Source organism: Lemur catta, chromosome 3 (assembly GCF_020740605.2).
Source record: "Lemur catta isolate mLemCat1 chromosome 3, mLemCat1.pri, whole genome shotgun sequence".
In the NCBI taxonomy this organism is placed as follows: Eukaryota; Metazoa; Chordata; class Mammalia; order Primates; family Lemuridae; genus Lemur; species Lemur catta.
In genome coordinates, this window is record NC_059130.1 from 103,155,759 (window position 1) to 103,178,770 (window position 23,012).

At 44.2% G+C, this 23,012-nt stretch overlaps 1 protein-coding gene across 3 annotated transcripts; it reads left to right on the forward strand.

Annotated features, from left to right (window-relative positions):
* Positions 1-917: 917 nt before the first annotated feature.
* Positions 918-22,551, forward strand: AK2 (adenylate kinase 2). 3 transcript variants are annotated; one of them, XM_045548353.1, is made up of 7 exons: positions 918-1,110; positions 11,029-11,154; positions 12,928-13,038; positions 13,168-13,262; positions 17,882-17,954; positions 19,012-19,207; positions 21,642-22,551. In XM_045548353.1, the coding sequence occupies exons 1-7, from the start codon at positions 1,006-1,008 to the stop codon at positions 21,644-21,646; spliced, it is 711 nt and encodes a 236-aa protein (XP_045404309.1). In that variant the 5' UTR covers positions 918-1,005; the 3' UTR covers positions 21,647-22,551. The 3 variants fall into 3 exon arrangements, with proteins under 3 accessions (XP_045404309.1, XP_045404308.1, XP_045404310.1); XM_045548352.1 differs by lacking the exon at positions 21,642-22,551 and having other exon boundaries at positions 19,012-19,375; XM_045548354.1 differs by lacking the exons at positions 13,168-13,262; positions 21,642-22,551 and having other exon boundaries at positions 935-1,110; positions 19,012-19,073.
* Positions 22,552-23,012: the final 461 nt, after the last annotated feature.

Sequence of the window (23,012 nt, forward strand, 5' to 3'; positions counted from 1 at the left end):
AGGAAAGTTTCACACACCAAAAGGCTGTAGAAATTATTTCCCCATTCAAGACAGGGTCATCTCTTTTGAGAAAAACTATCTTTTCCTGACTTAAAAAGGTTGTCGTTTTTCTTGTTATAAAAGTAATAACTTTTCTATTTGATTTATTATAGAATTCATTATAGAACTTTTACAAAATATGGAAATGCACAAAGAAGAGAAGCTCCTCTAAGCACACTACACAGAGGTCTCCACTGGTAACTATCTAACAAAATCAGGATTTTATTGTAACTGCAATTTTGTATCCTGTTATGTGAACATTTTCCCACTTGATTAAATAGTCTTATACAATGGGGTGATTCCAGTATAAAAGTTTGTTGCAATTTATTTAACCAATCTCTTGTTGGACATGTGGGGTACTGCCTTTACTTTTTGGTTTGTTTTGGGCTGTTAACAAGAGCTGCCACTGACGTAATTGTTACACAAATCTTTACACAAATCCTTGATTATGTCCTTTGAATTCCCCTAAGTGGAACTGCTGGACCAAAGCGTATTTGATATATATTGCCAATTTGTCTTCTAAGAATGATTTTACCCATTTACACTCGCACAGGCAATTTCATAGGACTTCAGGGAGGTTGCCGGTGTCATTAACTGTCAAATACTGAACTAGGGCTCTCGGCCCAGCCTCTTGTCCTTTTTCACGCTTTCCCGCCCACTCGGCACACTAGCTCCAAGCGCGACAAGCATTCTGCACCCGGTTGTCCATGCTGGCCTGCCCCTTCCTTACTCCCTCACTGATTCTGCCCAATCAAAAGTAGCCTTCCTCAGTGCCGCCATGCGGTTGGTAAGATGAAGTGTCCGTCGTGCCCAGGGGCGGGCGGAGCGAGCTGACGGACACGGCGACGGGCCAATGAGAGCGGCGAGAGGGGCGTGCGCGGCGTGCGTGTGTGTGCGGCGCGCTGGCCTGGAAGCGCTGGATTTGTGAGGTGTGCGGACGGGTGCCCGTGAGAGGCATTGGCGGACATGGCTCCCAACGTGCCAGCGGCCGAGCCCGAGCCCGAGCCCGAGCATGCTAAAGGCATCCGGGCCGTGCTGTTGGGGCCTCCCGGGGCTGGCAAAGGTACCCAGGTGAGCGGTGGCACCGGGTTTGGCAGCGGAGCCCACGGAACTCCAAGGTCAGGGCGGCCGGAGATCCGGAAGCCCTTTTCTTGCCCGGGAGCGGGCCATGGGCTGAGGCCTGGGGGGGCACTGGCCGGGGTCTCGGGTTCTGGTGAGGCATTTGGGGGAGTGTCCAAATTGGAGGTCGGGGGAGTCTGGGTTAGGCTTGGGGTGTTTGAGGGATTCAGGGTTGAGGTGTCGGGTGGGGATCTAAGGGCCGATTAGGGCCCTTAAAGCGCTAGAAACTGAAAGATTCGAGAGGTAGAGTGAGTCCTGGGCTAAGGCATCTAAATTACAGGCTAAATGGAGGCAAGAAGCTTTATAGTCCAGATTCCCTGTGAGTCTGGGGTGAATTGTCCAGAATCAGGATTACATTCCAGGCACTAGAACTAGGAAGACTTATTTTGGTTAATGACAGGAGGTGGGAGAGAGGAGCATCTCCAACACGTGGGGCAGAGTGGGAGCTGACATGTGCTGATTAGGAGCACTGCTAAGAGAAGTGAGGTATGGCCAGTTAAGCTGGGGGGATGGGAGAAAACCTAAGGCTCTCCCTATTTATCTGATACGTGCGGTTGGATGTGTAGAACTGGCTTATAGCCTGGTGAGCCGTGGGGGTTCTGGTTAGGACCCTGAGTCTGAGCCTTTGAGCCGTGCCCAAATTAAGGATTGGAAATGCTCAGGGGGCCTCTGCTTGGAGTTGGGACTGAAGCCACTGAAGACTAAGCAGCTCAGGATGACTCAAATGATTTTTGGATGAGAGGGAGTTTGAAATTTAACTTCCTCAATCAACAGGTAAGAGAACACGCCCAGAGAGGTCAGGTGGCTTTCCCAAGTTAGTGAAATAGGTTTCTTGTAGCCTGGGACCTCAGGAGCCCTTGGGCTCCGGTGGGATTGGAGTCTGAAGTTACCTTTTGCCTTAGCAGACTGCGGGAGCCTCACTTGGCATCTGGGACCCCTCCATATCTTCCTGCTAGGGTCTGACATTGCCCCCCAGGCCCTAGGCCTCTGGCTCTTGCTTATTGTTAGTCTCTAAAAAGGGAATGCCTGAAATTCTAAGCTCCCATCTGCGTCCACTCTTCTCTTCCTAGCACTTGGCCAAGTTTAAAGAGTCTTGGCAAACAGACTTTCTTACTCATCCTTGGGACCTCCTGTGGCACCCAACACATTACTTGGTACTTGATCGGGATGAATGTCACAGATTAATGTAGGTAATGAGCAGCAGGGAGGTCTGGAACAACTCGGTTTATTCCTGTGACTTTGCTTTCTGCCTCTGGGCAGTAGGTCAGGAAGGACTGCTTTCTCTTTTCTCTCCGTAGGCTGAGCTGTTTCTTACTTGGAGCTCATGAGTGGTACCTAGTCTTTTTGTCCTCAGTGTTGTTGACATCTCCTCTTTCCTGTTGCTGCCACTTATTTATTAGGTAACCTGCAGCGTAGGAATGTTTAATCCCAGATGTTGCAGATTTTTGCTGAGTGACCAAGTATAAACAGTGTAACTCAAATGCGCTGATTTTTTTTTTCTTAACTCATATTGAAGTTAATGATTTCAGTAGTTATGAAATGAACAGCCCATCCCAATGCTGAGACAAGGGCTTTATAGTCTAGCAAGCTATGTAATTTCTGAGCCTCGTTGTTCTCACCTCTTCTTCTTACCTGTTGATTGAGGAAGTTAAATTTCAAACTCCCTCTCTTCTAAAAGTCATTTGAGTCATCCTGAGCTGCTTAGTCTTCAGTGGCTTCAGGTTCCAACTCCAAGCAGAGGCCCTCTGAACATTTCCAATCCTTAATTTGGGCACGACTCAAAGGCTCAGACTCAGGGTCCTAACCAGAACCCCCATGGCTCACCAGGCTATAAGCCAGTTCTACACATCCAACCGCAGGTATCAGATAAATAGGGAGAGCCTTAGGTTTTCTCCCATCCCCCCAACTTAACCCTTAATACCTACCTTACTCATTTAACATTTCATGAGCACCTAACATTGGAGATAAAGCAGTGAACAAGACTGACAGGGTCTTTGCCCACATGGACTAAAAGTTCACAAGATTATGTTTATATGTGTGTGTATAAAGCACCCGTAAGTACCTAGATGACAGCCTGGCATATAGTAGTACTCAATAAATATTGACTCCCTTATCTTAGTAACATATCATCCCTCCCCTCCTTCAGCTTGGATGTATTTCAGTATAAAATATGATTTATTCAGGAAATTTTGAAAATTATACTTAATGAAGTGATTGATGAGGGTGCATGTATGCTGGGAGTTGGTCAGAGAAGGCTTTGAGGGAGAAGAGATGTGATTAGAGCTGGGAATTAAGGAAAGGGTAAGATTTGCACAAGCCATTTAACCTTCTTTTCCAGGGTTGGAACAATAGGAATACTGGTGGTTGTATGTGGTTTTATGGAGTTAAAGTTCATAAATCAGAGGTTGCAAAGTGGCAGCCTGCAGTAACATTTAGCCTGCAGGCACACCCCCCACACGCTTGCTTTTTATTGTAAAGAGTTTGGAATATACAAAAGAAGACAGGATGGTATAATGAGCTACATGTACCCATTATCCAGCCCCAGCAACCATCAGCTGGTGGCCATTGCTTCCCCATCCACTCTCCCTTCACAAGTTATTATAAAGCAGCTCCCAGGCATCATAGCATTTCATTTGTAAATACTTCAGGATGGATCTCTAAAAGAGAAGTTTTTTTTTTTAAACATAAGCATGGTTTCGCCTTAAAACTTAACAATTATAGCAGTGTTCAAATTTTCATTTGTCTTACAAATATGATTTTTTTTTTTTTTTTTTTTTGAGACAGAGTCTTGCTTTGTTGCCCAGGCTAGAGTGAGTGCCGTGGCGTCAGCCTAGCTCACAGCAACCTCAAACTCCTGGGCTCAAACAATCCTCCTGCCTCAGCCTCCTGAGTAGCTAGGACTACAGGCATGCGCCACCATGCCTGGCTAATATTTTCTATATATTTTTAGTTGTCCAGCTAATTTCTTTCTATTTTTAATAGAGACTGGGTCTCGCTCTTGCTCAGGCTGGTCTGGAACTCCTGACCTCGAGCAATCCTCCCGCCTCGGCCTCCCAGAGTGCTAGGATTACAGACATGAGCCATCGTGCCCAGCCAAATGTGATCATTTTAAGTCTCTTTTAATTAATAAGTTCCTGTTCTCTTTTTTCTTGTGGAAGAAACTGGGTTGTTTGTCCTGGGACTATTATCACTCATTCTGGGAATTTTTCACTTGTATCCCCGTGGTGTATTTAACATGTTCCTCTGTCCTATTTCCTGTAAATTGGTAGTTTGATCCATACACTTAATTTGATTGAGGTTCAATTTTTAGGCCTGACTACTTCACAGATGTTGTGGTTCATTAGGAGGCACATAGTGTGTGTTAGTCTCTGTGGTGTTTGTAGCCATCGCTGTTCAGTGCCTAGATCCAGTAATTTAGTATTGGTGGCAAAATGGCAAAATAATCATGTAATTCCTTTTTCCTTTATTACCCGAAATATTTCTATAAAGAGAAACTTCCCCCCATCTATTTGGTTACCCAGTGATATGGTTTGTATGGAAAAGGCAGGAAAAATGCTTGATTTCTTCTCTTTGTCAGCTTTCAAAAAAATAAGTTGACCAGAGTGCTTTCCGTTGTGAAATTTCTCTTAAAAATCCAGAGCTCCAGTTTCTCTTGAAAAATCAGAAGATCTGGCAGTGATGGGCCTCCATTCCAGTATGGCCACAGTCACTGGCAGCTGAGTGGCGTTGCCTCTTTGTGTGGTCCATGTGCTCTCCTGTCTCCTGCACAGTCCTCTTCACTGCCTGTTGCTTGTATTTGACTCGCTTCATTCATTTGCATTGTCTGCTTGCCGCACCCCCCCCACCCCCCACCCCGCCGCTGCTGTTGGTAGATGTTTGCAATCTTTGATGTAAAATCCCTAATGTGAGGTTAGTGACTAGTGCCTGCTCAGTAATGTTTGTTTTCTTCCTGCTGGTACTGCCTGTTATATACCTGCATAGCTCAGTATTTTATGTGTATTATGTTGGCTGAAATAATGTTTCATTTGAAAACTCCACTTTTAACTAAAATAAACATTTGAAAACTACCTGTTTTTGCATCAATATAATGTTTTAAAACATCTAGAATACTTGTGTTTCTTATTTTATTTAAATAACTTCATTTCCCTATCTCCCTGCAGTGTGGTCAAAACCAAAGGTATATTTCTTGCTTTTTCTGCCAGCCCTTCCTCGTTTCTTCCATGTGTCAAATTTATACCAATTTTTTGAGGCCAGGTGCACTTGGGCAGTCAGCTACCATCTTACAGGGCAGGCTCGTTAGTTATGTCAGTGCAGTGACACAGCAACTCTGTGAGACCCACACTCTTATTCCTGCTTTTACAGTTGAAGAAACTGAAGTTCTTACTTGCTACGTAGCTTGTTCTCTAAGTACATAGCAAATAATTGGCAGAGTTTGCATCTGAGTGACTCCAAAGTTCTTGCTCTTTCTGCTGCTGTCTACTGCCCTAGGTTAAATTTTTCCCCTACCTTATGCATGTCAGGAGGTTATAATAATTGCAGCATAGTCACTCTTTTCTCAGTTATGTGACAGACCCCAGGTTGAAGACTTTACAGGCATCATCTGATTTAATCTTACAACACTAGGAGGTAGCTCCTGTTATCCATAACTTTTTAGTGGGATAAAGAATCTGAGACCCAGAGGCTGTATCTTATCCCAGGATACACATAGTAGCAAAGGTAGGATTTGAACTCGTGTCTGTCTAAGTCTTGAGCAGAGTCATCATTTTACGTTATTGCTGTGTAATCTAGTTGGATAGGCAGAAATGAATATCCATGCAAAAAATACCTACTAGCTCAGGGTGCCGTGTGGGCAGCGTCAGATGAGTGGCTGATGAATGCTGGGTTAGTTCAGGGATAGAACAAGAACTATTATTTGTTGAAGGTCTCCTATTTATCTTCCTGTCCACCCAGCGAAGTTGGTAATGCTATTCCCCAATAAGTTAAAAGACAGCTGAAATTCAAACACATGTTTCTGTGACTTAAAAAAAACACAACTTAGTGAGGTATAATATACATAGAGAAAGGTGCAAGTATTATAACAAGCAGCTTGATGAATTTTTACAACGTGAACACACTTGTGTAGCTTACACCCATTATCAAGAAACAGAACATTGCCAGCACCGTGAAGTCCTCCCTGTGCTCCCTTCCAGACACACCCCCCCTCCCCTTAAGGATAGCCACTAAGGCTCTGTGGGTTGTTTCTTTAAAAGCCATACAGGGGGCTGGGCGAGGTGGCTCATGCCTGTAATCCTAGCACTCTGGGAGGCGGAAGTGGGTGGATCGTTTGAACTCAAGAGTTCAAGACCAGCCTGAGCAAGAGCGAGACCCTGTCTCTACGTAAAAAAAAAAAAAAAAGGAAAGAAAGAAATTAGCTGGACAACTTAAAATACATAGAAAAAATTAGGTGGGCATGGTGGCACATGCCTATAGTCCCAGCTACTTGGGAGGCTGAGGCAGGAGAATCACCGGAGCCCAGGGGTTTGAGATTGCTGTGAGCTAGGCTGACGCCATGGCACTCCTAGCCCGGGCAACAGGGCGAGACTCTGTCTCAAAAAAAAAAAAAAAAAAAAAAAGCCATACAATGTTATGGATAAGAGGTAGGGCTTCACAGTCTTGGGGCCAGTTGCCAGCTCTGCTGTTACTAGCTTTCTGCTGTTACTAGCTATGTAATTTTGGGCAACTTAGACTCTGAATTTTATCTGTAAAATGCAGATAAAAATAGTTCCCACCTCCTGCGTTTATTATATATTATGCATACTAACTACTGTAAAACAGCGCATGGAAAATTGCTTGGCATGTTGCCAACACTCAAAGTTAGTTGATGTTGGTATGATTCCCCAGAGGAAGAAGGGATAGTTGGGGATGTTTTTTGATGGGAGACATATACTCAGAATTTGAGTACAGAAAAGGGTAGGGCTTAGACCAGTAGGGGGAAGGGAGAGGGCATTCCTGTGGAGAGAGGAGCTTGAGCTGAGGTTCCTTGGAGAGATATTCATATTTGGGGACCATGCATAAGAGCAGCTCGTCTGTGGTGGTGCAAGGCGTACATATACAGCACTTGGGAAAGTAAGTTTGGAGAGCTTGGCACATGTTGGGAGTTGACTGTGGAGGGCACTGAGTGCCAGGCTAAAGTATTTGGACTTCTCCCCTGTTGCACTGGGAAGACGTTGAAGGCTTCTGAATGTGTGTTTTTTGGGGGATAGGTATCATATCCAATAGTATCTTAGGATGTAATTCTAGCTGCGTGTGCAGGAGCGTTGGCAATAGGCATGGGAAACACTGGAGGCAGAAAGATGATTGCGAGGTTTAAAAACAGGTGAGTTTGGGATTAAATCAAATCTTGAGGACTGATAGTTTCCCTTTATTTCCTCCTAAATCCCAAGCCCTATGCTGGATGTTTTTGCATATAAAATCTTATTAAATCCCCTCAATAGCTCTAAAAGTAGACATTGTTACCTGTACTCTATAGATGAGTATAGGAAGATTATGTAACTTGTTCAGGGTGACACGGTGAATAAAGGGTAGAGCTCGGGTCTGTACCAGTACAAAACCCAGCCTCTTGCCACTACCCCAGGGCTCACAAACTGTGCATCAGAATCCTGAGGCACTACCTGAGAACTAATCACTCCTAGGCTTTCAGGGTGGGCCTAGCAAGTGCCCCAGATGATCGTGATCATACACTGAAGTGTTAGAACCACTGTACCCACTATGCTGCCTCTCTGGTTCTAGCTATTCCCATCCACTGTGCCGAAAAGTTTTGCACCCTCTGCAGGGTTCTCACAGAGGTGATGAGCCTGTTTCTTGGGCTCAGCAACAGTCCTTGGCTAGCAGCAGCAGGCTGTGATTGTGCTTGAGTGTGGATTCTAGACCCCTACTCTTAAAAGTGTGGTTCAGCATCCAGCTGCCCATCCAGGCCTGGAAGCTTGCTTAAAATGCAGATGCTTGGGCCCCACCCTGTGGAATCAGAATCTGCATTTGACAGCACTCCCCAAGTGATTTAGAGTCTGAGTAGCACTGTTCCAAAATATAAGTTTGAAGTCTGAGAGGACTATAATAAAGTTATTTCATCAGGCTTCTGCAGTCTGCAAATAAAGAGTGACGCAAAGAAAAAAGACCATTGAAAGAGGCCTTTTATTTATTGCATGCCTACTTCATATCTGATGTTTTTGGTACTTTATTTAATTTATACTTATAGAAGCCCTATAAAGTAGTCATTATCCCCATTCAACTGGTGAGGAAACTGATACTCTGACAAGTTAAGTAATTACCCCAAGATCACACGACTATCGAGTGCCTTAGCCAGGAATCAAGTGTAAATCTCTCTGACTCGAAAGCCAGTGCATGCTCTTTGCAGCTTACTGCAGTGACTCCCATGCAGCCAGCAGGAAATGAAAGAATTTGTTTTCTTCCCTGCTGGTGTGTATTCTTCCATACAGCTATAGAATCCAATCACCTGGAACAGTGCATAAGAGTCCTACAGTTTGGGAGTGATAAAAATAGAGCAGGTTCTGTGCCAAGAGTTCTTCTCTGTGGTGTTTTGGTCAGCCTTTCCACTTAAGCAAGCCTGACCTCCAAGTTGTTCACCCAGGTTAATTTTAACAACCAAAGAGAAAGATTGGCAGAAAGCGTCGTCTCTGGGTATAGGGCCACAGTGCCAGCCTGGTTTTCCATTGCCAGGGGTCCTGAACTTCATTGGTTTTCCAAAGTGTATAGTTTTTGTTGTTTTTGGTTTTGTTTTGTTTTTTTTTTTAGACAGAGTCTTGCTCTATTGCCCTGGCTAGAGTGCCGTGGCACCAGCCTAGCTCACAGCAACCTCAAACTCCTGGGCTCAAGTGATCCTCTTGCCTCAGCCTCCTGAGAAGCTGGGACTACAGGCATGCGCCACCATGCCCGGCTAATTTTTTCTATATATTTTTAGTTGTCTGGCTAATTTCTTTCTATTTTTAGTAGAGACAGGGTGTCACTCTTGCTCAGGCTGGTCTCAACCTCCTGACCTTGAGCGATCCTTCTGCCTCGGCCTCCCAGAGTGCTAGGATTACAGGCCTGAGCCATCGCGCCTGGCCGAAGTGTATAGTTTTTAACGCCTTCTCATCTGGGTTCCATTTTACTATGAAGGCATTTGTTTTCTTGAACTGCATCAGTCCATGAATTACAAGCCAGAATTTTCTGCATTGAGCCCCATCTATTTAACTTTTATTGTGTGCACCTAAGAAAACTCCCAATGAACTGGTTTGAACAGGGATCCAAACCTACTTATTTTATAAAACAGTTGAACCAGAAACCTAAGATTGAGCTCCTTGAACTGTGAATTCCGCATTCTTTTTTGCCACTGCAAAACCATTGTTGACCTGTCCAGGGTCTCTTTCTGTTCTAATTCTGCATTCTGATATATGTTTGTCAAACTCTGAGCTCTTTAAGGACAGGGTCTATGTCTTCTATTGATCTGTTTCCCTGGCTTCCAGCAGGGTTCTTGGAAGAGGCATCAGTAAATGTTTTCTTTCTGTATGAATGAATATCGAATTAGGGCAGGGGTTATGGTAATAGTTAATGTTCATTGAGCACTTACCTATGTGCCAGGGCCTGCATATGCCAAATTCCATATACTGTTGTCATCAACCCAGTGATATAAGTACTTTTACCATCTCCATTTTACTTAGAGGAAATTTGAAACTTAGAAAGGTGAAGTGACTTCTCAAGTCACATCTGTAGCAATTGGTGGACCTGGAGTCTGAAATCCAGGCAGTTTGACTCTCAAGCCTGTGCTCTTAACCAAAAGGCTATAATGTTGCCTAAAACTAATATGTAAGTGCTTATTATTTGCCAAGTGCTCTTTGTATATATCTCATCTAATCCTCACAGCTGCCTTCTGAACTGGATTTTTTTTGCCTTCATCTTAAAAAAATGAGGAAACTGAGCCTTTGAGAAGTTAAATGATTTGGCCAAAATAATGCAGCTACCTAGTGACAGGGAAAGGGAAGAGCCCAGTTCTGCCTGGGGGCAAACTTGTTTTCTTCATCCTACTCCCAGCTGCCTCCTAGGCCCAGTGGCTGTAGTACATGATAATCCCACATTCATTCCTTTGGCAAATATTTATTTGGCACATGCCATGGGCCAGGTATTGTGCTGAGTGCTTTATATACATGATCTTATTGATTGATTGATTGTTTGAGACAGAGTCTCTTTCTGTTGCCCAGGATAGAGTGCCGTGGTGTTAGCCTAGCTCACTGCAACGTCAAACTCCTGGGCTCAAGCAATCCTCCTGCCTCAGCCTCCAGAGTAGCTGGGACTACAGGTGCTTACCACCACACCCAGCTAATTTTTTCTATTTTTAGGAGAGATGGGATCCCACTCTTGCTCAGGCTGGTCTCGAACTCCTGACCTCAAGCAGTCCTCCCACCTTGGCCTTCCCAGAGTGCTAGGATTACAGGCATGAGCCACTGTGCCCAGCCTACATGATCTCATTTAAACTTCACAGCAACCATATGAAGTGTTGGTACTGCTATTTTTATTCTTCCCATTTATAATGGGGAATCTGAGGCTTATGTGTCACTAGTGTGTCAAGTGTAAGTAGTGATAATAGGTAACATTTATGATGGCTTCCTGAGTGCTAGGTGCACTGTTTTTAAGTGTATTATCTCATGGGGTTACCATAACCCCATAATCATTATATGTTCTAACATAAAGCATTTTTATCCCTGTTACAGGTAAGGAAGTAGACGTTTGCTAAGTTCACCCTGCCAGTAAATGGCAGGACCAGGATTACACCCAGGCATTCTGATGCCAAGGCCTGCAGTGTTAACTCTATCTTGGCTTTTCTCTTCCTCTCCACAGGCACCTAGACTGGCTGAAAATTTCTGTGTCTGCCATTTGGCCACTGGGGACATGCTGAGGGCCATGGTGGCTTCTGGCTCAGAGCTGGGAAAAAAGCTGAAGGCAACTATGGATGCTGGGAAACTGGTAGGTTTGATGGTACCAGTGAGTGTTGATATTCCTCAGAGTCTAGATCTGCACTGTCCGACATGGTAGCCAGTAGGCTATGTAGATTAAGTTAAATTTAATTTAAACATCAGTTCCTCAGTCGCATTAACCGCATTTCAAGCAGCCAGCGCAGATACACATTTCCACCATCAAAGAAGGTTCTCTCGAACCAGCCTGTGCTAGAGGATGTCTTAACATACTGGCAGATTATATGAACTTTTAGAGTAGCAAGTTATTTGGTCTGTTCTGAATTTATGGCCCTTAGAGTATTCTTGAGGTTTTTTGTGTTGCTGCAGTTTGTAATATACCCAAATTTTAGAGCCAAAAATGAAATTGCCATCCCTAGGCTAGAACACAGGGATGTATTCCAGAGAGGACTCAGCAAGTCACAGAAGCGTTTTTTAACCTACTTTTGTGGCTCTGTGTTCTGTGTTTCTAACAAGGGAGTTACTTGGCAATTGTAACAAAGGTAATCCTTCCTATTTGGGGGATATAAGAGCATTTTCTCTTGTTTTTAGGCCAGTTGATCTGATTGGGCAAGTACAATCAATTATTTACTAAATCTTCTTTGATTAGTGCCAGAGCTTAATTATAACTGAGTTATTCTGGAACTTGACCTCTGGGGATCACCTTCAGAAGTCATTTTGTGTTTGGTCTTCTGGTCTTTTTGTATTTCAGAACGTTGGTTGGGGAAAGGTGCTGGGCTTTGCTTTCCTCCCCAAGTTACCTTTTGTTAGGCATGAGATTCTGTAGCTACATTGAGCGGCACCTCTACCTGCCCACCACCCACCTGTTTTTTTCAGCTTTCCCTTCGTGTTAGTGAGGCCTTGGGTCAAGCCAGAAAGCTAGATATTTTGGACTTTGGGTCTTGGCAGAAAAAACTATACTAAGAAAAAAATTGAGATGTGGCAATGAGATTGCTTATCTCCAGCCTTCATTTAGTTGCAGAACTTCTACTTTGTCGCCAAGTTCACAGGTAGTGCTGAGAAATAAGAGCATTAGCTGCCAAGATGGGCAGCCTTCACTGTAACACAGACTGGGGACTTTTCTTTCTATAAAGGCACAGGAGAAGAACCAGTTTTTGAAAGTTGGAAGGGATCCTTTTTGGGATTTTAGAGCAGATCAGATGTGTGTTGGGTTGGCTGTTCAGTGCCTTAGTTCTGACCCAGTCTTGCCAATTCAGTGAGCTCTGTTGCCTCATATCCAGGATGGCCCAGATACGTGACCAAGCACACACCTCAGTCACGTTACTGTTAGCCTATTCAAAATTGTGAAACAGGGAAGGCTGGTGCCTTTCTGCTCTCTGGTCAACCCCCATTCTCTCCTGGAGCTCTCCTCAGGTGATCTTTCATGTGTCCTTACCTTGTGTCCTTACCTTTCTTGTGCGTAGAGAACAGCTGAATGCTAGTAAGCTGTTATCTGATGGCTAGGACTCTGACTGTAGTGTCAGGAGATGCCTTAAGGACCTAAGACACAGAGTTCTCCTGGTGGGATGACAAGCAGTGGAATTTCTGGAACACAGGAGTATTTCAAGGGAAGAGATCATGTATATGACAATCACAGAAATAATCATGAAACTGGATCTTCCAAATGGAGCCACTCCACATTTACTCTCATTTTTGCTTCTTTGGGATCAAGACAGCTTGCTGTTGAGTAATCAGGTTTTACGCACATAAACTTTGACTTGGATTTGGGCTAATATCACCTAGTTAATGAATTTAAACCCAAAGCTGTGTTGTCCTTAACTTCCAGGTAAGCGATGAAATGGTAGTGGAGCTCATTGAGAAGAATTTGGAGACTCCCTCTTGCAGAAATGGTTTTCTTCTAGATGGCTTCCCTCGGACCGTGAGGCAGGCAGAAATGGTAGGTAGCTTAGTTTTTGTATCACTATTGTATGTAAGCTAACTCTGGCCCTTTATCCCTTAATTCCTTTGAAGGAGATGGGTCTGACCAAGCTCCGGTAGCTTAGGTGGGCCACACATTCTTTTACAGCTCGACAACCTCATGGAGAAGAGGAAAGAGAAACTTGATTCTGTGATTGAATTCAGCATCCCAGACTCTCTGCTGATCCGGAGAATTACAGGAAGGTATTGGTCCCCTGAAGGTTCCTTCTCTTCATGCTTCCTCAGAGCTTTGTCTGACTATGAGAACTGCTCTTGCCTAATCTCAGCCATGAAGCTTAGTGCCAGATTGGTTTTATTTGGTGACATCCACTGAAGTGGTGGTGACATGGGATGGAGATATGGAAAGAAAAGCAAGGGATTTGAAGTCAGACTGCGTCTCAGTCCTGTCACCTTTTAACTCTGACCCTAGGTGTGTTTCTTAACCTAAGAATTACTCATATGTAGAGGGGGTTTGATAACACTTGCTTCGAGGAGCTGTTGTACACATTAGATAATACAATCTGCATAGCTGAGAGCCTTGCTCATAGTGGGTGTTTAAGAAATGTTAAATTCCTTACATATGTATCTTCAGGTTAGGGCTTTTTAAATCTGATTTCAGTTGGAGTTGCCATACTTTGCCATAGGCTTTTTATTTTAAAAATAATATAACTATCTAGACAAAGTTTAGAAAATGGAGGAAAAATTTGCTCATAGTATAGCCACCTTATTATTTGTGTGTATGTGTGTGTGTGTCTGTTGTTTTAACATGTTTGTTTCTGAGTGTTGAAAACAGAAGTGCTTCTGCTTCTGAACGTGTTTGTTCCAAAAGACCAACACTGCTTTAGGCTATAGTTTTCTCTACCCTATTTCACTAATCACTCTACCATCTGCTTTGTGCCTTCCAGAAATATGTTGGAAGCTCTCATCCACTAATGGACCCTCTTCTCTTCTTTATCGTGGGCTGTAGCTTTTTTATGTCTTTGTCATTTTAATGGAGTCTCAGGAAGGTGGTCAGCCCACCGTCTTGAACCAGACATTCATGACCATTATTTTTAATTGCTGCATGATATTTCACAGTAGGTAAACCATCATTTACTTAATTATTCCCTTATTGTTGTACATTTGTGTTTCTTCCAATTGGCCACTGTTAAATTGATGCTGTGACCATTGTAGTGCATGTAAATTTTTGGATTTAATTAGGAGGAAAATGTCTTCTTGTTTTAGACTTTATTACTTTGATTTCCTAATGAGGTTGACCGTCTTTTCCATGTGTCTGTAGTTGATACCTTTAAGGAGAGAGGCAGACATGTGAATAGACAGCAGAGTAAATGTTAGAAGTATCCTGGAAAGCTATAGAGAATAAATACAGTGGAATCCACCTTGTAATAATTTTCTTTCCAAATGTCCAGGTTTCATGTTTCCAGCTATTCCATAGTTCCTTCAATAGAGGGACTTTTGTTTCTTTGCATCCCCATTGGGCACAGAGTAGACAAAAGTTGATGTAGGCCAAGAAGTGGTAGGGTTGACAGTAAGGGACATCACCAGGCCTGGGGTCCCTGAAGCACAAAGCCAATGTTAACAAAACCAGGTGACATGGGGTGGGGGGGCTTTGATTTGATGGGCCCAGCTTCCTGAGTACCTCTTCTTGCATAGCACAGTACTAGACCTTGAGGGTGAAGGAACAGGAGAGGCTTTAGAAAAATAATGCAGTGACGCCCATCTCTGTCCTCAGAGAGACATATGTGTAAACTCAGCTGTTTTAGGGCTGTTTAGTACAGTAGGAAGTCCAAGAAGAGAGCCTGGGGACAGGGAAGGAAGGCTGCCCAGGATAGGTATAACGTCAAACATGGCCTTCCTAGATGAAGAGTATTTCAATGAGACTTTCCCAGAAGGGACTAGAAGCAGGAATAAGTATGGGTAGGGGGAGGGGCTGTAACTGGGGCTAGGAGCAGACATATCTATGTCTGCCTGGGTGGTAGAATGAGTGCTGTTGGGAGGATAGGATGGGAGCTTTACGAAGGAGGTCTGCCAAACTGATGATGGTAGACTTGATAATGAGTTCAAGAGTCATGAGATGTTCTTGAGCCACGGGGTGTTGTGGTAAAAACACCATTCTAAGAATGTTAGCTTGGTCCTGGTCTACAAGGGTCTAAATTGGGGGAGAGGAGAACAAGATAAGGACCCCATCTAGGAGCCTGATTGAGATCCACATGAGGTGATGGAGGCCTCTGACTATGGTTGGGTGGTAGAGAACAGAGGAGCCCTGAAGAACAAACTATAGGATTACTGTAGAGAGTGAAAGAGAGAAGACTCAGTCCCTCAGTTTGGAAGTGAGTGGTTTAGTGTGACTCCCTCCTTCACAGAGCACGTCACTGGTGAAAGTGTTTCCAAGTTCACCCAGCAGATGAGTGGCAGGCCTAGCCCCAGAAGCCTGCTTTCTGCCTCCTGGTCCAACACACTGATGGTTGGAAGAAAATGAGGCAGGAACTAGTCAGTTTAATATGGATCTTGTTTAAGTCTGAGATGATAAAGACCCCACTGTAACAATCTGAATTCTCTCTGACCTCACTTCTAATCATTTTGAGTCATTGTTTTGTTTCTTTGTTTTTGTTTTTAACCTATTCAGTACTGGCTCTCTGGTATCCTGAGAATCTTACCAGTGGGCTCTCTGGTATTATTATCTTAATGTTTAGTACCATCTCCATTTTGTGGATAAGTAAATGGGTGTCTAAAGTATCACACTCAAGGCAGCTGTAACCATAGAATCCCAGTCCTGATCCTACCTCCAGGCCAGGCTAAGTGGCCCATGGAACTGTTTTGGTCAGTACTTTAGACCAATCCATTTTGAGAACTTGGAGATTGGGCTTTTTTCTTTCATTTACCTTATAGGGAATGAGCCTTGGCATTTGTCTTTAAGAGAATGATGTGCATGGGGAAAGAGCAGTGTGTTGTATGTAACTGGAGGCCTGAGGGAATCTGGGAGTTTATGAGAAGCAGTGTGGAGACGTGGAGAGGAGAGAGTCATGTTTGCTGCAGCCTGGCTGCCACGTGCCCCATGCTGTCTGGATGGTGAAGAAATATCATGGTCCACATCACGTGCCCCCATCCCTTCCCAAAGGCACTGCAGCTGTGCCCAGCAGCCCGTGCTCTCCCTGGGTCTCCAAATGGGTGCCATTTCTGAATGGGTACATCAGAGAAACTCTTCCAAGGACTTAAATAGTGGACAGCCCAACCTCACAGTACCTGATTGCAGTCACTGGCCACTCACTCCTCAGTGCGGTCAGCCCTTCCTATCTGTGCATTCCCCACTCATGGATTGAAAATATTTGAAACAAAAGAACCAATAAAAAATAATTCAAATTTTAAAATACAGTATAACAACTCTTTATATAGCATTTACATTGTATTGGGTATTATAAGTAATCTAGAGATGATTTAAAGTATACAGGAGGATGTATGTAGGTTATAAGCAAATAACTACACTATTTTATATACAGGACTTAAGCATCCTTGGGTTTTGCTCTCCACGGAGGGAGGATCCTGGAACTAATCCCTCACAGATACCGAGGGACAACAGTATAGCTTATTTTCTCTGCTGTCACCTCACCCCTACCACTGCCACCTTAGGCCATCAATGGACCATCTTGTTCCCCCCAAAATAAGCTGTGACTAAAACTCAGTATCCCATTTTACTAAGGTGCGGCTTCAGTGCTGTGCTGAGATATTGATCCCCTCAGCCATCAAAAACTGGTCAGGCCTGTGGTAGCCGTAGCTTCCCCAGGAGGAGCAAGCCCCCCAAGTACTGTGCAAATATTAGTTCTGTACATGCCAAGAGGAGAAAAATGTGAGGAAGCTCTGGTCTAACAGAGCTTCATGAGGAGAGCAGAGAATTGGGAAACCACAGAACTCAAGCAAGCCTTGGCCGCCGAGCAGAGATGGACCTGCCTCCTTCCCCTTTTAGGTTTCTAGGCTTCTGAGGTGTGGCCATTCCCAGTCAGGAAAATGGGCTTGTTGCCTATTGGGAATCAGTACAGACACTGCTACCAGCTACGTATTCAGTGCCTTATGCCTATTCTTGGGCTCTCTATTCCATGACTTGTTTAATATGTCATTTTTCCTGGTGACTTGAATATTGCCCCATAATGATTAGGCTGTCCTTCATCTATGTGATCAAGAGGGTATACTGCATTGTCTTGTGGTGGCTGCATTTCTGGGACATATTTTTCCTATTAGCACCTTTCCAGTTTTATAACCAGACTAGGTTGGAAAATAGGATTCATTTCTCTGTCTTCTATCCCCCATAGCACTTTGTATAAATCTCTGGCAGCAGCTGCCAGATTATCATATTTGTTGTAGTTATTTATTTTCACATTTGTCTCCCCCACTAAGCACCACTTGTGAGCAGGGATCTTGACTCATTGCTTTGTAGCCCCTGGATTCAGCTTACAGCCTGAATCAGACTAGGCATTTGTTAGTGCTTGCTAACTGAACGGGTGAATAGAATGGATGGCTGTGTAAGACCAGCACTAGAGTTTTTTCTCTCAAGTCCTGAATTAGGTAGTCATACCAGCAGTTTGCCTCTTCTGCAGGATACTCATTATCCTGTTTGGTCAAAATAGAAAATGTACTCACTCTGCCACTGGCATAAGCTCTCCTGGAAGCCCAGTTATTTTCCTAAGCAAGAGATGCTTATAGCTGGGTTTTCTGCTGGGTACTGGGTCCTTACCTCCAGCTTCTCTGTCTCTGCTTGTCATTCTGGAAACCCTTGGGGTGCGGGGGCTATTTTCAGTCAACCTGACTCATGTTCATCTGCTGTCTTTCAGGCTGATTCACCCCAAGAGTGGCCGTTCTTACCACGAGGAGTTCAACCCCCCAAAGGAGCCCATGAAAGATGACGTATGTAAACTCAGGACAAGAAATTTCTTTTTCTTTCCTCCTTCTTTCTTTCTTCACCGTTTTCTCTTTTGTTACCAATATTACTAAACCATGGAAAATATCACTATCAAGTAAATCACACAGCCTGTGGCCAATCTGTTCAGTGTCTCCCTGGAAGGTTTATTGCTTGACCTCAAGGTAGCTACTTGCGCCCACTACTTCCCAGTATCCAGATTGTACCTGTCTTCTGTCAAGAGCAGCCTCTTTCTGGCATCATGGCCACCTAAGAGGTCAACTAATTAGAAGGTTGATTGAAAGCACAGAACTGAGGAGTGGGGGGTATGGTATTGAAGAGAAGTTTGCTGATCAGTCCTCCAGAAGAATGTCCTCTCCATAGTGACTGTTCTTCTGTGTCCTGGGGTCTCATATGTGGTCACTGTACCATTTACCATAAGGGGTCCATATGGTCTATTTTAGAGCATGTAGGCAACAGTAAGAATTTCCTGGGTTTACCTTTGTCGTTCGACAAGTTCCTCAGGTTATCCAGGTTCTATAAATATAGTTTTCAGAGCCATTATATCAACTTAGTCACATTTTGCAGAGTTGGTAATTATACCATTCAGAGTTCTCACTTCACTTGCCACTTTCAGAATGTTGGTTGGTGACACTCTAGTAAATACGCTAAATATTTAGACAACTAAGATTGCAATTACTAATGAATCTCTGATTTTGACGTATTCTTCTGGTCTCAGGGGCCTCTGACTTCCTTACTTTTGACCCTAGAAACATTCATCTTGGAAGCTGAACAGCCTGAGCACAAAGCTGTGAGAGAAAGGCATTGCCCATCTCACTGTTGCTGTTTCTGACAGGCTCCCTGACTTCTCTGGACCACCTGTTCTGCTCCTGGGAGTAGCAGAGTTATTGGAGAGAGTCTGGATTGCCTGTCTTTGCCTCTAATAGGCTTTGGGGTCAGACAGTATCCTGGGCAGAATAGTCCCATCTCAAATACACATCTGACGTGGGATAAGGAAACCTTGTTAATAGGCCTGGCCTTTCATTGCCCTCTCCCTGTTCTCAGATCACTGGGGAACCCTTGATCCGTCGATCAGATGATAATGAGAAGGCCTTGAAAATCCGCCTGGAGGCCTACCACACTCAAACCACCCCACTCGTGGAGTACTACAGAAAACGGGGAATCCACTCTGCCATTGATGCGTCCCAGACCCCTGATGTCGTGTTTGCGTGCATCCTAGCAGCCTTCTCCAAAGCCACATGTAAAGACTTGGTTATGTTTATCTAATATTGGGTCCAAAAAGGAATTTCTTTCTTCGTATCACTGTTGAGGGAGTGGGTAGGAATGGCAGGGCAGGCAGAGGGAAGCTTCCTCATGCTAGCAAGAATATCATTTGATGTATTGATTAAAAAAGCACTTGTTTGATGTATCTTTGGCATATGTGCAACTCTCATCTCATCTTTGTGTGTGTGTGTGTGTGTGGTGTATGTGTGTGTGTGTTGGCATAAATATGTGTTCACTGTCCCACTTTTTAAGTTTTAGGCTAGGTTGCTTTACCAGCTGTTTGCCTCTTTAGCCAGACTCTTGATTTTATTTTTTGACCAAAATAAACCCAGGTTTCTTCCAGGCACCACAATTCCAAAACTTCATAATATTGATTCCATTTCCAGCAGCTGGTTAGGAGAAGTCTAGGATCACATGAAGTCAGGCAGGGTCATAGTTCGTGATGGCACTTGGTGGCAGATAATTCCACTTGTTTTCTAGCCCACAATAAAAAGCCACATGAGTCAGTGCATTGATAGGGATCATTAATTTTGTCCCCATAAATGGAAGAAAAAAGGCATTTACATTACAGATTCCAGAAATTACTGAAAGAGAGTGTCACCATAGAAAGAGCAAGGCCAAGTTGTAATTTTTTTTTTTTTTTTTTTTTTTTTGAGACAGGGTCTCACTCTGTTGCGCGGGCTAGAGTGAGTGCCGTGGCGTCAGCCTTGCTCACAGCAACCTCAAACTCCTGGGCTCAAGCGATCCTCCTGCCTCAGCCTCCCAAGTAGCTGGGACTACAGGCATGAGCCACCATACCGGCTAATTTTTTCTATATATATTTTTAGCTGTCCAAATCATTTCTTTCTATTTTTAGTAGAGACAGGGTCTCACTCTTGCTCAGGCTGGTCTCGAACTCCTGAGCTCAAACAATCCGCCCGCCTCGGCCTCCCATAGTGCTGGGATTACAGGCGTGAGCCACCGCGCCCGGCCCAAGTTGTAATATTTTTGTGATGTACATCATGGTGCTATAAAGTAGGGTCTTGGGTTTAAAAACTGAACTGTTCCCAAAGGATTAAACCAGGCGAAAGGCCCTTTTGAAGTCAGATTTTCTTCTGAACATCCAGGCTGAGCATCTGAGAGCAGCCAAATCCACTTCCCCCAAGAGAGACCAGGGTACGTTTGTTTACTTTTATTTTTAATGTTTGTTTCTGTTTCCAAGTATGAACAAAACAATATTTTGGGGGTGATCTATTCTTGGATTCATTTTGGTTAGAATTTATTCAACCCAGTCTCTCTCCAGGATATGAATCTCAAATCAAATGTGTCCCTTTTAAACCCACACTTTCTCCCTCAAAAATCCAATCCTTCACCCGTTATTTTATGATGACAGTAGCCACAGACTAGCCAAGAAAAGATCACCCTAAAATAAGACCACTTATGAGGGTAACCAGCTTTTATTTATAACCTTAGCCCCACAGCTATTAAGCATTTCCTAGGGTCCATGCTGTGCCTTTTGGACCCTGGTTTGATTTGTGGCAAACAGATGAAATAACAGGCTGCTGTGAAGGACCACAAAAACAGAGGCCTCTGGAAAAACCATTAGAAAGTCAGTGGCAGATCCAGTAAATAATGCCTCCTGCCTCAGCATAATCTGCTGCTGACTCTGTGCAGTGGATTCGAAAGTGGCTGGTCCCCATCTGACTTGAGCTCTCCTGCTGTCTGCGGAACTACCAGAGGCCTTATCTTCTGCCCACGTGGCAACTGGGCGTGGATGTGTGGCCATCTTGCTTCCCCCTTTGCCTGGTCCAAGGGAATGTCTGCTGCCTCTGTCCTGCCTTGTTTCGCTGGCTCTCAACTAACTCTGCCCACTTACAACAGAAATTCAGCGTGGCTTTGTGTGTTTCTGGGAAGCACATGACTTCTGGGAATGGGCAAGAAAGAGGAATGAAACCAAAACTATCACTGGTGCCTGCAGGAGTCTGGGATCCTTCTCTGACTGAAGGTGGCATCATGAATCTTGGAATCAATTCCCCTTGGACTAGGGACAGTTGCAGGCACTTGGCCTCAAGTTGGGGTCCCTGAATGTTTGCTAACTGAATGTGCATGGTCCTTTCCCAAATATTTGTCATCCATCTGTGTACATTAATGTGTGCACACAGGCACACATGCGTGCATGTGATATTCGGGCTGCCAGTTAGAACTAGAAGATCACAGAATGCATGTGCCCTTCTCAGTATGGTTAGGATTATATTTTTGCTTAATTTAATTCCAGAGTCTTAACCTCAGCAGGCATGAGAGCTTTCACCTGGCAGAGAAATGTCCAGCGTTTAGTGCATTTGGTTGCTGGGGCATGCATGCCAGCCTTCTCTGATTATGTACTTGGTTTTTAAAAACCCATTTTGTTCTCTCTTGTTTCCTCTCTATTTCAGCCTAGTAACAGAAGGCCAGGCGAGACTGCACCACTGCTCATCACCCCACGGCGTGATCCCTGCTCTTAGGTGCTGGGCAAAGGGGAAGAGTGGTCAGGGTGAAGATGGAGAGGGAGGGCTGGTGAGGGGCTCAAGAGGAGTATTTGGAAGAGCAGCAGTGCTGTTATAGTGAGGCAGATTCTTTCACACATGAGTGGTAACTTTAAAGTGTAAGTGAAGGGAAAAATTAATTTTAAAAAAAAACACTGTGCTTGGAGGATATGGATAGAAATAGTGAGGTACAGTATAATCTCTAAGGAATTGGGTTTTCATTTACTCTGGACTGGTAACAATGTTTTTTAAAGACAATGCCCTAAGACCTCAGCTTTCATCTCCGAACCTCATGCGTTGCCAGACCAAGAGTACAGGAAATCAAACTGTTGTCCTATCTGTCCTGTAGCTTGGAACAGGGAGGGTTTGACTACTGACCCTGGTTCCCCATACCATAAGATCAAGAAACAATCTTCACATTTGAAAGAGATATGGGATGTATTTATGGGGAGTGGTGGCTCAGCAAATGAAGTTTAATGGGGTCGAGGGCAGGGGAGGCCGTACTGACTCCCTTCCTCTGACTTACCACTCATTCCCTCTACACCTGCTCTCATGGGTAAGAGCTCAGCAGCCAGCGAGCACATCCCACAGTCCTGCACTCTTGCCTTCTTTCATCCACGGTGTGTGAAGGGACCTTTTTAAATAAATGAGCAAGTGTCCTAAGCTTTATCATCCAAAGATTGTCATTCCGTCCTCAAATCCTGTGACTGGATCACTCGACAATACTGTGATGTATTACTTCCAATGAGGTGCCTTTCTTAACTGACCAAATGCTGCCTTATTTTGCCCCTATGTCAATAAACTGTATTACAAGTTTGTATTCCCTGTTATGGCATTTTTTGAGAGAATCTAGGCTAGAAAAATGACATTGAATTCTGGAGCTGGCTTGGAAACCCTTCCTTGTAGTCACTAGCAGCTGTGTGGTTGGGGGGGTCCAAGTGTGTGCTCATAGAAGAGCCCATGCCCTCTTGACCTTTAGCTCCTGTGCAAGCCTTTCTTGATCTTGGGGACAAGGCAGCTTGAGCCAGTGGAGTTCTTGGAGTTCAGGGAATCTAGGACAAATCCCAGCCAGTTGGCCATTCATTTTGCTCCTATTTCCTCATCTGAAAAAGGAAGCCGATAATGCCACCTTCTCAGACTTAATGGCATTAAATGAAGTTTATGAGAAGCAGCTTTTTGCTTGGTGTCTGGCACACAACAGACATTGGATAAATGTTAGTTGGATCCAAACATACACAGAAAAATATCTGCTTCCTGCTGGGCTTGATAATTGTTGAACGG

Coding starts and splice junctions, on each gene's coding strand:
- AK2 (XM_045548352.1), top strand. CDS start 1,006: ATGGCTCCCAACGTGCCAGCGGCCGAGCCCGAGCCCGAGCCCGAGCAT. Junction 13,039..13,167: donor CCGTGAGGCAGGCAGAAATG/GTAGGTAGCTTA, acceptor ATTCTTTTACAG/CTCGACAACCTCATGGAGAA. Junction 17,955..19,011: donor AGGAGCCCATGAAAGATGAC/GTATGTAAACTC, acceptor CCCTGTTCTCAG/ATCACTGGGGAACCCTTGAT.